Genomic DNA, 13,737 nt, shown 5'->3' with positions numbered 1-13,737 from the left:
CGGCTGAATGGATTTGCACGAAACTTGGCAAAATTGTAGGGACTGTTAGCCTGATGTGCCTTTGCTAGGTCTCAATATATGTGCTCCAGTGGATTTTGAGTAATTTAGGTTCAAAAAAATATATATATCTGGGCGGAGCCTAACCACACATCTGATCTGATTGGCTGTCAGCACTTCATCCAAGAAGTGTTGGCAGCCATCTTGGGACCAATATACATGATAGCACCTCATTAAAAAGCATTGTAGTTAATAGAGGGTTTTAGGACTTTAGTTACATTATAAATCATTTGTTGATGGTACCATACTCGTTTTAGGAATTGTGGTGGGTTCTAAGGTGATTTTACCATGTGAAAAAACCTTCTGCTGTGATATCATGAATATTGTTTGAAAGAAAACTAATATCTCATGATTTTCCCACAGTGGTTTGGAAGGGGATCTATAAGCTAAACTGAAAGCATATTTTCTGTAAATTCACATTATCTTTCTAAGTCATGTGAAAATGAAGTCTGACATTCTCAGTAAAACATGTACATCCAACAAGGACAGAGACTGTCAGTTGATTCCTTTGTGTTCTACTGCAGCCTCCTAGAGTGTTCTAAAGAACAACTAGAGCGCTAACAGTCCTACTTATTACAAAGGTATGGCACACCTGAAGCCATCTTGATTGGAATAAAGTGGTAACTCTTAAAACATTTAATTTAAAAAGAAACAACATGAAGGGGTATATTTTGCCATAGAAAGTATGATTAGTGCTGCAGAATGAAAAATTAGGGCACATTTTGAGTGACTTCTCAAATCCTTTTCTATTTCATTAAAACATTCTGACATGCAGTCTCCCAAAATGGCCACCAGAGACAAAAGAGCCCAAATGTAGCCCAAATATCACCCAGATGTAGCCCAAGTATAGCCCAATGACAGAATGTCCCAGAGTGTTCTAAAGAACAACTAGAGCGCTAACAGTCCTACTTATTACAAAGGTATGGCACACCTGAAGCCATCTTGATTGGAATAAAGTGGTAACTCTTAAAACATTTAATTTAAAAAGAAACAACATGAGGGGGTATATTTTGCCATAGAAAGTATGATTAGTGCTGCAGAATGAAAAATCAGGGCACATTTTGAGTGACTTCTCAAATCCTTTTCTATTTCATTAAAACATTCTGACATGCAGTCTCCCAAAATGGCCACCAGAGACAAAAGAGCCCAAATGTAGCCCAAATATCACCCAGATGTAGCCCAAGTATAGCCCAATGACAGAATGTCCCAGAGTGTTCTAAAGAACAACTAGAGCGCTAACAGTCCTACTTATTACAAAGGTATAGCACACCTGGAGCCATCGTGATGGGAATAAAGTGGTAACTCTTAAGACATTTAATTTAAAAAGGAACAAAATGAGGGGGTATATTATGCAATAGAAGGTATTATTAGTGCTGCAGAAAGAAAAATTAGGGCACATTTTGAGTGACTTTTCAAATCCTCTTTTATTTCATTAAAAAATTCTGACATGCAGTCTCCCAAAATGGCCACCAGAGACAAAAGAGCCTAAATGTAGCCCAAATATCACCCAGATGTAGCCCAAGTATAGCCCAATGACAGAATGTCCCAGAGTGTTCTAAAGAACAACTAGAGCGCTAACAGTCCTACTTATTACAAAGGTATGGCACACCTGAAGCCATCTTGATTGGAATAAAGTGGTAACTCTTAAAACATTTAATTTAAAAAGGAACAAAATGAGGGGGTATATTTTGCCATATGAATTATGATTAGTGCTGCAGAAAGAAAAATTAGGGCACATTTTGAGTGACTTCTCAAACCCTCTTCAATTTCATTAAAAAATCTGACATAGTCTCGCAAGATGGCCACCAGAGACAAAAGAGCCTAAATGTAGCCCAAATATCACCCAGATGTACCCCAAGTATAGCCCAATGACAGAATGTCCCAGAGTGTTCTAAAGAACAACTAGAGCGCTAACAGTCTTACTTATGACAAAAGTATGGCACACCAGAAGCCATCTTGATTGGAATGAAGTGGTAAGTCTGAAAACACTCAATTTAAAAAGGAACAACATGAGGGGGTTAATTTTGCCATAGAAAGTATGATTAGTGCTTCAGAAAGAAAAATTAGGGATCATTTTGAGTGACTTCTCAAATCCTCTTCTATTTCATTAAAAAAATTCTGACATGCTGACTGAAACATGCACTTTGAATACCATCAGCAGACGTCCCTGGTGAGCAGTAGCTTTACTACAGTGATCTAATGTGCAACTAGAGTGCTAACATTCAGAATTTATGGCAAATGTGTGACACATCTGAATGCCTTCTTGATGGAACCAAAGTAAACAAGCATTGAAAATGCAATAGATCTCGCCCTCATTTAAGTTAAAGCCATTCTGTTTGTAATGAGGTGGCTTTTTAGCTTTGCTTTTATTAGTGTTTTTTCAACTTTCATGTAAATAACGCACCGTTTTCACCAAATCGACTTTGCCCAAGCACACCCTTCCCTTCGGCCAACAAATCCCAAAAATTCGGCACACCTGCCGATCCACTCTCCCTACAGCTCACCCAAGCCCCGTCCCTCTAGCGCAACTGGAACATCCCAAATTCACCTTCTCCATGCGCACCAAAAACTCCCATTGAATAACATGACAATTCGCTACTCCGCACAAAAATTGCTCTTTAAAGCACTTCCACTGCTCCGATCCGCTTCAAACTTGGCTGGACACTAGTTCCAGCGATTCCCTAACATCTCACCAAAAATCAGCTCAATCCATCCACTGGAACGGGGACGAATTTCAACCCGAATACGCGCCCCCCGCAAACACAAAAAAAAGCCATAAAACGGCCAAATCTCGACCAAAAACCGCCAAAATCCCTCAAAACCTTGCCAACACCAATACGCACGAAACTGAACCGGCCCCTCAGTCCTAGGCTCCGGGAACCCTACTTAATTGACCCAAAAGCCCTAAAAAAGCAACATAATACACACGAAAACGCCCTAACAACCCTAAAATGCATATAAGTATATGTATGCATGCATTTATGTTTGTATTTATATGTAGATATACAGATGATATATGTTTATATATGTATGTATATATATATATTCACTGAAAAAACCATAGGCTATAGACCATATATAGTTAGGAATTAGCATTTACAAAACCTTGAAAATTCACTGAAAAAACCGTAGGTTATAGACCATATATAGTTAGGAATTAGCATTTACAAAACCTTGAAAATTCACTGAAAAAACCATAGGTTATAGACCATATATAGTTAGGAATTCGCATTTACAAAACCTTATTTTACTCACACAAAACCATTGAAATTCCATATATAGTTAGTTGCACTAACTATATATCGCGCACCCGCAATCCACTGCTGATGATGTCACATATTACATCATTCATGACATGGTCAGTGACATCACTGATGACATCACTGATGACATCTCAAATGACATCACTGATGACATCACTGATGACAACATCCAGTGACTGTATGTTTCTGTAAAGTTAAAATATGTCTTACATATTGAAGAATGAGTGGATGTATAAGTGTCTGGATGAAGGATTTAGTAGGTGCATGACTGACTGTATGAGTGAGTGATTAAATGTGTCTCACTGAGTGCATGGGTTAGTGACTAAACTGTCTTAATTTGTGCATCATTATGTCTGTTGTTCTGTAAACTGTTGCATGTGTTGATAAGTAGCTATATGAGTAACTATATGGGTTATTGATTGGTTGCCCAAGTATTTGTATGGGATACTGAGTGTGTGTGTGGGTGGCTGGGAGGTGTATGACTCTGTGCATAGATGTGTGAGCAGTTGATTCACTAGATGTATGGTTTCAAAAGTGCATGTGGAAACAGCTGTATGGGCGGTTGACTGTGTGCATGAGTGTATTGGTGAGTGAATGGATATCTCAGTGCTACATGTCAAAGTAAGTACATATGTAAAACACAGTACATGTGAGAGTTGACATATATAAATAACTGTGCATAAGAGCCAGTGAATGTGTGAGTGGCTGTATGGATCATTGTGAACTTGTATCAGGAATTGTATAAGAGAGTTAATATGTGTTAGTATATGTTTGAATAAGTAAAGTTTGTATAACTGTATAGTTGAGGAAATGGAGGTGTGATTGATTCTTTGATTGACTGACTAGGTGTGTGAGTAACTCCATGGATGAGTGACAGTCTGTGAGTGTCTGTTTACACTGATTGTATCTAAGGTTATATTAGAGTCTGAAGAGGTTCATCGTATTATCACATGAATTATATCATCAGTGATGTGATCAGTAATGTCAAATGAGATGTCATCAGTGATGTCATCAGTGATGTCATTTGAGATGTCATCAGTGATGTCATTTGAGATGTCATCAGTGATGTCATCAGTGATGTCACTGACCATGTCATGAATGATGTAATATGTGACATCATCAGCAGTGGATTGCGGGTGCGCGATATATAGTTAGTGCAACTAACTATATATGGAATTTCAATGGTTTTGTGTGAGTAAAATAAGGTTTTGTAAATGCGAATTCCTAACTATATATGGTCTATAACCTATGGTTTTTTCAGTGAATATATATATATATATATATATATATATATATATATATATATATATATATTAGCATTTACAAAACCTTGAAAATTCACTGAAAAAACCATAGGTTATAGACCATATATAGTTAGGAATTCGCATTTACAAAACCTTATTTTACTCACACAAAACCATTGAAATTCCATATATAGTTAGTTGCACTAACTATATATCGCGCACCCGCAATCCACTGCTGATGATGTCACATATTACATCATTCATGACATGGTCAGTGACATCACTGATGACATCACTGATGACATCTCAAATGACATCAATGATGACATCTCAAATGACATCACTGATGACATCACTGATGACATCTCATTTGACATTACTGATCACATCACTGATGATATCATTCATGTGATAATACGATGATCCTCTTCAGACTCTAATATAACCTTAGATACAATCAGTGTAAACAGACACTCACAGACTGTCACTCATCCATGGAGTTACTCACACACCTAGTCAGTCATGCAAAGAATCAATCACACCTCCATTTCCTCAACTATACAGTTATACAAACTTTACTTATTCAAACATATACTAACACATATTTACTCTCTTATACAATCCCTGATACAAGTTCACAATGATCCATACAGCCACTCACACATTCACTGGCTCTTATGCACAGTTATTTATATATGTCAACTCTCACATGTACTGTGTTTTACATATGTACTTACTTTGACATGTAGCACTGAGATATCCATTTACTCACCAATACACTCATGCACACAGTCAACCGCCCATACAGCTGTTTCCACATGCACTTTTGAAACCATACATCTAGTCAATCAACTGCTCACACATCTATGCACAGAGTCATACACCTCCCAGCCACCCACACACACACTCAGTCTCCCATACAAATACTTGGGCAACCAATCAATAACCCATATAGTTACTCATATAGCTACTTATCAACACATGCAACAGTTTACAGAACAACAGACATAATGATGCACAAATTAAGACAGTTTAGTCACTAACCCATGCACTCAGTGAGACACATTTAATCACTCACTCATACAGTCAGTTATGCACCTACTAAATCCTTCATCCAGACACTTATACATCCACTCATTCTTCAATATGTAAGACATATTTTAACTTTACAGAAACATACAGTCACTGGATGTTGTCATCAGTGATGTCATCAGTGATGTCATTTGAGATGTCATCAGTGATGTCATCAGTGATGTCACTGACCATGTCATGAATGATGTAATATGTGACATCATCAGCAGTGGATTGCGGGTGCGCGATATATAGTTAGTGCAACTAACTATATATGGAATTTCAATGGTTTTGTGTGAGTAAAATAAGGTTTTGTAAATGCGAATTCCTAACTATATATGGTCTATAACCTATGGTTTTTTCAGTGAATTTTCAAGGTTTTGTAAATGCTAATTCCTAACTATATATGGTCTATAACCTATGGTTTTTTCAGTGAATTTTCAAGGTTTTGTAAATGCTAATTCCAAACTATATATGGTCTATAACCTATGGTTTTTTCAGTGAATATATATAAACATACATATATAAACATATATCATCTGTATATCTATATAAATACAAACATAAATGCATGCATACATATACTTATATGCATACAGATGCATGTTATTTACATGAAAGTTGAAAAAACACTAATAAAAGCAAAGCTAAAAAGCCACCTCATTACAAACAGAATGGCTTTAACTTAAACGAGGGCGAGATCTATTGCATTTTCAATGCTTGTTTACTTTGGTTCCATCAAGAAGGCATTCAGATGTGTCACACATTTGCCATAAATTCTGAATGTTAGCACTCTAGTTGCACATTAGATCACTGTAGTAAAGCTACTGCTCACCAGGGACGTCTGCTGCTGGTATTCAAAGTGCATGTTTCAGTCTGCATGTCAGAATTTTTTTAATGAAATAGAAGAGGATTTGAGAAGTCACTCAAAATGATCCCTAATTTTTCTTTCTGAAGCACTAATCATACTTTCTATGGCAAAATTAACCCCCTCATGTTGTTCCTTTTTAAATTGAGTGTTTTCAGACTGACCACTTCATTCCAATCAAGATGGCTTCTGGTGTGCCATACTTTTGTCATAAGTAAGACTGTTAGCGCTCTAGTTGTTCTTTAGAACACTCTGGGACATTCTGTCATTGGGCTATACTTGGGGTACATCTGGGTGATATTTGGGCTACATTTAGGCTCTTTTGTCTCTGGTGGCCATCTTGGGAGACTGTATGTCAGAATTTTTTTATGAAATTGAAGAGGGTTTGAGAAGTCACTCAAAATGTGCCCTAATTTTTCTTTCCGCAGCACTAATCATAATTCATATGGCAAAATATACCCCCTCATTTTGTTCCTTTTTAAATTAAATGTTTTAAGAGTTACCACTTTATTCCAATCAAGATGGCTTCAGGTGTGCCATACCTTTGTAATAAGTAGGACTGTTAGCGCTCTAGTTGTTCTTTAGAACACTCTGGGACATTCTGTCATTGGGCTATACTTGGGCTACATCTGGGTGATATTTGGGCTACATTTGGGCTCTTTTGTCTCTGGTGGCCATTTTGGGAGACTGCATGTCAGCATTTTTTAATGAAATAGAAGAGGATTTGAAAAGTCACTCAAAATGTGCCCTAATTTTTCTTTCTGCAGCACTAATAATACCTTCTATTGCATAATATACCCCCTCATTTTGTTCCTTTTTAAATTAAATGTTTTAAGAGTTACCACTTTATTCCCATCACGATGGCTCCAGGTGTGCTATACCTTTGTAATAAGTAGGACTGTTAGCGCTCTAGTTGTTCTTTAGAACACTCTGGGACATTCTGTCATTGGGCTATACTTGGGCTACATCTGGTAGATATTTGGGCTACATTTGGGCTCTTTTGTCTCTGGTGGCCATTTTGGGAGACTGCATGTCAGAATGTTTTAATGAAATAGAAAAGGATTTGAGAAGTCACTCAAAATGTGCCCTAATTTTTCATTCTGCAGCACTAATCATACTTTCTATGGCAACATATACCCCCTCATGTTGTTTCTTTTTAAATTAAATGTTTTAAGAGTTACCACTTTATTCCAATCAAGATGGCTTCAGGTGTGCCATACCTTTGTAATAAGTAGGACTGTTAGCGCTCTAGTTGTTCTTTAGAACACTCTGTGACATTCTGTCATTGGGCTATACTTGGGCTACATCTGGGTGATATTTGGGCTACATTTGGGCTCTTTTGTCTCTGGTGGCCATTTTGGGAGACTGCATGTCAGAATGTTTTAATGAAATAGAAAAGGATTTGAGAAGTCACTCAAAATGTGCCCTAATTTTTCATTCTGCAGCACTAATCATACTTTCTATGGCAAAATATACCCCCTCATGTTGTTTCTTTTTAAATTAAATGTTTTAAGAGTTACCACTTTATTCCAATCAAGATGGCTTCAGGTGTGCCATACCTTTGTAATAAGTAGGACTGTTAGCGCTCTAGTTGTTCTTTAGAACACTCTAGGAGGCTGCAGTAGAACACAAAGGAATCAACTGACAGTCTCTGTCCTTGTTGAATGTACATGTTTTACTGAGAATGTCAGACTTCATTTTCACATGACTGAGAAAGATAATGTGAATTTACAGAAAATATGCTTTCAGTTTAGCTTATAGATCCCCTTCCAAACCACTGTGGGAAAATCATGAGATATTAGTTTTCTTTCAAACAATATTCATGATATCACAGCAGAAGGTTTTTTCACATGGTAAAATCACCTTAGAACCCACCACAATTCCTAAAACGAGTATGGTACCATCAACAAATGATTTATAATGTAACTAAAGTCCTAAAACCCTCTATTAACTACAATGCTTTTTAATGAGGTGCTATCATGTATATTGGTCCCAAGATGGCTGCCAACACTTCTTGGATGAAGTGCTGACAGCCAATCAGATCAGATGTGTGGTTAGGCTCCGCCCAGATATATATCTTTTTTTGAACCTAAATTACTCAAAATCCACTGGAGCACATATATTGAGACGTAGCAAAGGCACATCGGGCTAACAGTCCCTACAATTTTGCCAAGTTTCGTGCAAATCCATTCAGCCGTTCGAGCTAAAAGTGAGGCCAACCGCCCTATGGAAATTAACATGGGAAAAACGCGTTTTGGGACCCCCCTTTTTTCTCGGCCCCCCCTTGATGAAACCCCCCCAAATTGTCAGGGGCTGCTCAGAAACAAAATGTTCCATTTTCCTGAAAATTGCAGCCAATTCCGTCCACAAACGCCAAAGTTATTAGACATAGAATTTTCAAAAATCCCATAGAGAAAAAATCCTAACTATATATACCTACTGGCGACCGCCAGTAGGTAATATATATATATATATATATATATATATATATATATATATATATATATATATATATATATTTAATATAAACTTAAGGTTGTGGGTGACACTGACCTAAAGTGTTCCAGGTAATGACAAATTAACAATGCAGTTTCTCCTTATTCAGGAGAGGTGTCCAGTGCACTGTCATATCCAGGTTTAAAGACACCTCTTAATCGAGAATATGGTCTCAAAGTAGAGACTTATCTAGCCATAAAACTGTTCTTTTTATGCAGTTTTAAATAGTGCAAATTCAACCCCTCCACCGGCAAATAAAAGTCATGTAATGAGAAGTCACAGCAAACGGCCAATTGGTCAACGGAGCCTCAGGTCGAAAAAGTTTGGGAACCTCTGCCTTAAGAAATACCCAAGTGCCTCTGGGACACAAAAACCAGACCTAAATGCTGCTACACCCATGGGCACTTTCTGTGATACAGTACCTGTTGTTCATCTAGACCTAAGTTTGTAATGGGAAGGGAGCGGCGAGGGGTGCTAACTATTTCTATTTATTTGTTAGGCAAGCAAATGTTCACTATCAAAGGCACCTTGACGTTAGGAACAAGATAAAAATATAGGTCCATAGTTTTCTATACTCTGCAAATGGGAGGAAAATAAGCTCGTAACCTGAAAGTTTGTTCTCCAATTTGAGCATTTTAAAGCAAAAATTGTCCTGTTGATTGGTCAAGATAAAGTAATGTGGCTTTGGTCTCCGTCTGTCTCTCCCTATTCCACTCTCTCCTCTCTTGACCCTATTAAAACTCTGAGGCGGAAGCATACAATCTGATTTTACCTGGGGCTCCATGACACCAGTGCACAAGCTCGTTCTCCCTCTCAATCATTTCGCCCAGTTCCGGAGGCCAGTTGCAGTTCTGCTCCTGGTTGATTAAGAAGTCCACGCTCTGCCACACCAGCTCTCGGTCTGCGGGCTGGAGGTACTCCTGGTAAGAAAGCAGCATCTGCAGGATGGATGAAAGGCCGTGAGCCGCACCTACAATGAAAAAGAACAATTTCATTTACACAACTTTCTTTTTATATTTGCTAGAACTACTTTAACACTTTATAGAAATCTTTATTGGTTTTCGGATAATACACAGACAAAACATACCATAAGGAGTCAGTACACAGAATTTCAACAACCCCCTATCCTAATCCTCTCTCAGGCAAAGGACACAATTATTATTATGCATAAGGGAATTACAAATGAGTCCCATTACAGTGCTTAATTTGTAAAAAAAAAAAAGTAAGGGCCAGGTCTCTCATCAGGAGGACACTGCAGCTTGCCGCACACATTGCTTCTGCCATGCTACCCACGATACTAACAACACAACTACTAACCATCACACTCCTACAAGTGTTACAATTCAGATTATTTCAGGCCCCCAAACCTATATGAATGGCTTGGGCAGCAGGTAATAGTAACTTTTAATGTATATATATATATATATATATATATATATATATATATATATATATATATATATATATATATATATATATATATATATATATATATATATATATATATATATATATATTTTTCTTTTATTTTTCCTCATTCGCCTCCAACCACTGCTAACATGAAATCCATAGGCTGCCGCTGTTACTCCAAAAGGAGAAGTAGACCCAACGATTCGATCTTGCCCCTAAGCGCTACCAGCAGCATACCCACTTCATCCTAACCATCCAAAAAACAAGCAAATGTGTGCCTACAAGATGTTAGAACTGATTAAAGTGGCAAGTGGGTGATAGTGAAGATTCTGGTAGAAAACGTCCCCCTGACAATTGTTGGGTATTACGGTCCCAATCAGGACGATCCATCAACTCTAAAAACAATTTTTTTTAATCTCTTGGAGTTTCCGGATTCAACTGTTCTAGCAGGGGATTTCAATATTGTTTTAAATCCGAAATTAGATAAATCATCTAATAGCAGAGCTACAATCCCCTCAAAATCAAGAGCATATTTAAAAATAACGATGACGCAATATGATCTTAGTAAAATATGGAGAGAGAGATCAGGAACACAGTTGGGGGTATCTTTCTACAACAAAAAATACAGACATAAGTCACGCATAGACTATATCCTGATTAGCAATGACTTAAGGGACCGTACACAGAATATCGGTTATTTAACTCCTCACTTGTCCGACCATGCAGCTGTTTGGATTAACTTAAATCTAGCTGGTAGCCAACAACCAAGGGTATGGACGTTTGACCGTACACTCCTCCTAGATACTGCGGTTACGGGTTTTCTGATTGAAGAGGTGAAAGCCTTTTTAGATATCAATATAGGTTCATCAGATATAATGGTGGTATGGAACGCATTGAAATCCTTTTTGAGAGGCCTGATCACAAATAAAACTGTCTATAAAAATAGACAATACAGGCAAGAGATTACTTCTGTGGAGTCCCAAATGAAGCTATTGGAGGAGAATATTAATTTGGTTTCTGAGCAGGAACAAGACCTCCAAGAGACATTAATGGCAGAACCTTAAAGGCTCGGTTGGAAAATACAATTCAAACGAGAATTTCCAATAGGTGGGAGGTGAGCAAGCTCGCCCACTTCGAATATGGAGAGGGGCGGGAAGGCTGTTAGTCTGTAATGCTAGAACTGACAGAGTCAAGAATCAAATTAAAGAAATAGAAGATGAAGGCTCCAATTTACTAACAAGTAAAGAGGAGGAGATGGGAGAGATATTCCATGCTTATTTCGAAGGGCTATATAAAGATGAAAGTGACTCTTATTTAAAATCTATTCAAGGTTGGCTAAATTCTATCGAGCTACCTTCATTGAGTGTAACCCACCAGGAAAGTATGGAAGCAGGAATATCACACCAAGAGGTAAGGAAGGCTCTTCTCGACAGTAGGAAGGGTAAGGCTGCAGGGCCGGTTTGCCTTCCTGCGGAACTATACAAGAATTTGAGCGAGGTAGTTACCCCAGTTTTGGCTGAGGTCTTCAATAAAATTCTGTTAGAAGGAGTTCAACCTCCGGCTACCTGGAGGGAAGCAAATATCATCCTAATCCTTAAACCAGGTAAACCTTCTATAAATTGCAGCTCATATTGGCCGATATCCTTGTTAAATTCCGATTACTTATAACATATATTGAATTAATAATTAATAATTTACTGTTGTTGGGGTCATCCCTAAATTAGCTAGAAGGCTTCCCCTCGTGGCAGACTGTCACAAGCACCGGTGTTCCCAATTAAGTGCTGGTGCCGAGCACTGGAAACCACTGGCTCAAATTAAGCACTGGTCCCATAGAAATAGCTGTGGGGTATTGATGTTGGTTTTGCACTGGAGAAGTCTTAAAGCAGATATTATTATCTTGTAAAATCATAGAACACAACCTCACCGAAAATATATCAGTACAGAAATAAATGTAAGGAAAACTATTTTATAGTCTGTCTATCTCCCAATTGAATACAACATCAATATAATACCCCCCCAACAACTCTCTTAATATAATACTTTTAAGTCACTTTTTAGAAGCAATTGAGCCAGAAGAATGATGAAACCACACACAACAAATAAGATTTTTTGATCTCAAGGAACAGTATTATTGATTATAACGATTGCAGGACTATCAGCTATTATGTTTCGATTTCATTCTTACACAATTATTTCTCCTACCTGTATAATAACACATAAATAGTTTGTTGCCAAATTTTTCACTTGAAGATGTTTACCCTATAACTACATAAAATTCTGAAATCAACAACTATTAATAATAAGTTTGTTGGCATGATAGTATTCTATATCAGACAAAACCTTAAAACCCATACAAAAAAGAGTACAAAGAGGGCTGAGGCAATTCACAAAAAGCCGCACTTATCAATATATTATGGGGCAAGTGACAGTGGTGCAGGAAAACTTAGGAAGGCACCCCTCCACACTCCTTATTTGGGAAACCCAAAAATTACAACAACATGAGAAATAGGATTTCCGCACACAAAGAAATGTTAATACAATTCAACAGTAACTAAGCCAAAATTGTTTCTCATAATCTGAAGAAATTCTTCAAGTCCATCGACGCAGTCGAAGCAGACGCGGAGAGGACAGTTCCTGGCTACTGTTCCACTTTATTGGTGACTATACAGATATGTCTCTCTTATGTCACAAGAACCAATTTTGGACATACTAACTTTGAATGTGAATGTACACCTTGAACTGATATTAGAGCCTTGAAGAAGTCCCTATTGGGACGAAACGCGTCAGCTAATGGATTGTGAACACTGCATTTTATCTGCTTGATTTACTCATCACTTTCAATAAAGAATTAATTTTTCAAAAGAAAACGAGCGTTCATGGACTTGAAGAATTTCTTCAAATTACGAAAAATGATTTTGGCTTGAATTGCTATTGGATTGTATTAACATTTCTTTGTGTGTGGAAATCCTATTTCTCATGTTAATACCTTAAAACCTGATTCAGAATAATTGAAGTAGTAGGTCATGTAAGTAATAACTAAATTATAATAATACATTTTATAGAGCGCCTGGTTACACTGAGGCCAGTGTGTCCCCGCGCTATGATGTGGCTAGCAACAGTTAGTCAGGCAAATCTTCCCCTCTAGCTCCTCACATGCGAGCCTCCTCACTCCCTAATCAGAGGGAAGAGGTAGGTTTTCAGCTGTTTCCGGAAAATGCGTTCCGAAGTCTCAGATCGCATTTCGGGTGGGAGTCTGTTCCAGTGTTGAGCAGCTTGTACTCGGAAGGAGCGCCCACCCATCCGAGCTCTTCTAAACCTAGGAACCTTC

The 13,737-nt window shown here is 37.7% G+C and overlaps 1 protein-coding gene across 1 annotated transcript in view; it reads right to left on the bottom strand.

Moving 5' to 3' along the window:
* The window catches only part of LANCL3 (LanC like family member 3), a 313,041-nt gene that overhangs the window by 144,585 nt on the left and 154,719 nt on the right, over positions 1 to 13,737 (bottom strand). Inside the window, exon 3 of the mRNA XM_086933373.1 lies at positions 9,772 to 9,969. Within this exon, the coding sequence (XP_086789499.1) occupies positions 9,772 to 9,969 (198 nt within the window). The remainder of the gene's footprint in view (positions 1 to 9,771; positions 9,970 to 13,737) is intronic.

This window comes from Lissotriton vulgaris, chromosome 8 (genome assembly GCF_964263255.1).
Source record: "Lissotriton vulgaris chromosome 8, aLisVul1.2, whole genome shotgun sequence".
Classification (NCBI taxonomy): domain Eukaryota; kingdom Metazoa; phylum Chordata; class Amphibia; order Caudata; family Salamandridae; genus Lissotriton; species Lissotriton vulgaris.
The sequence above is the reverse complement of the archived record's forward strand: the minus strand, read 5'-3'. Positions and strand labels throughout refer to the sequence as shown.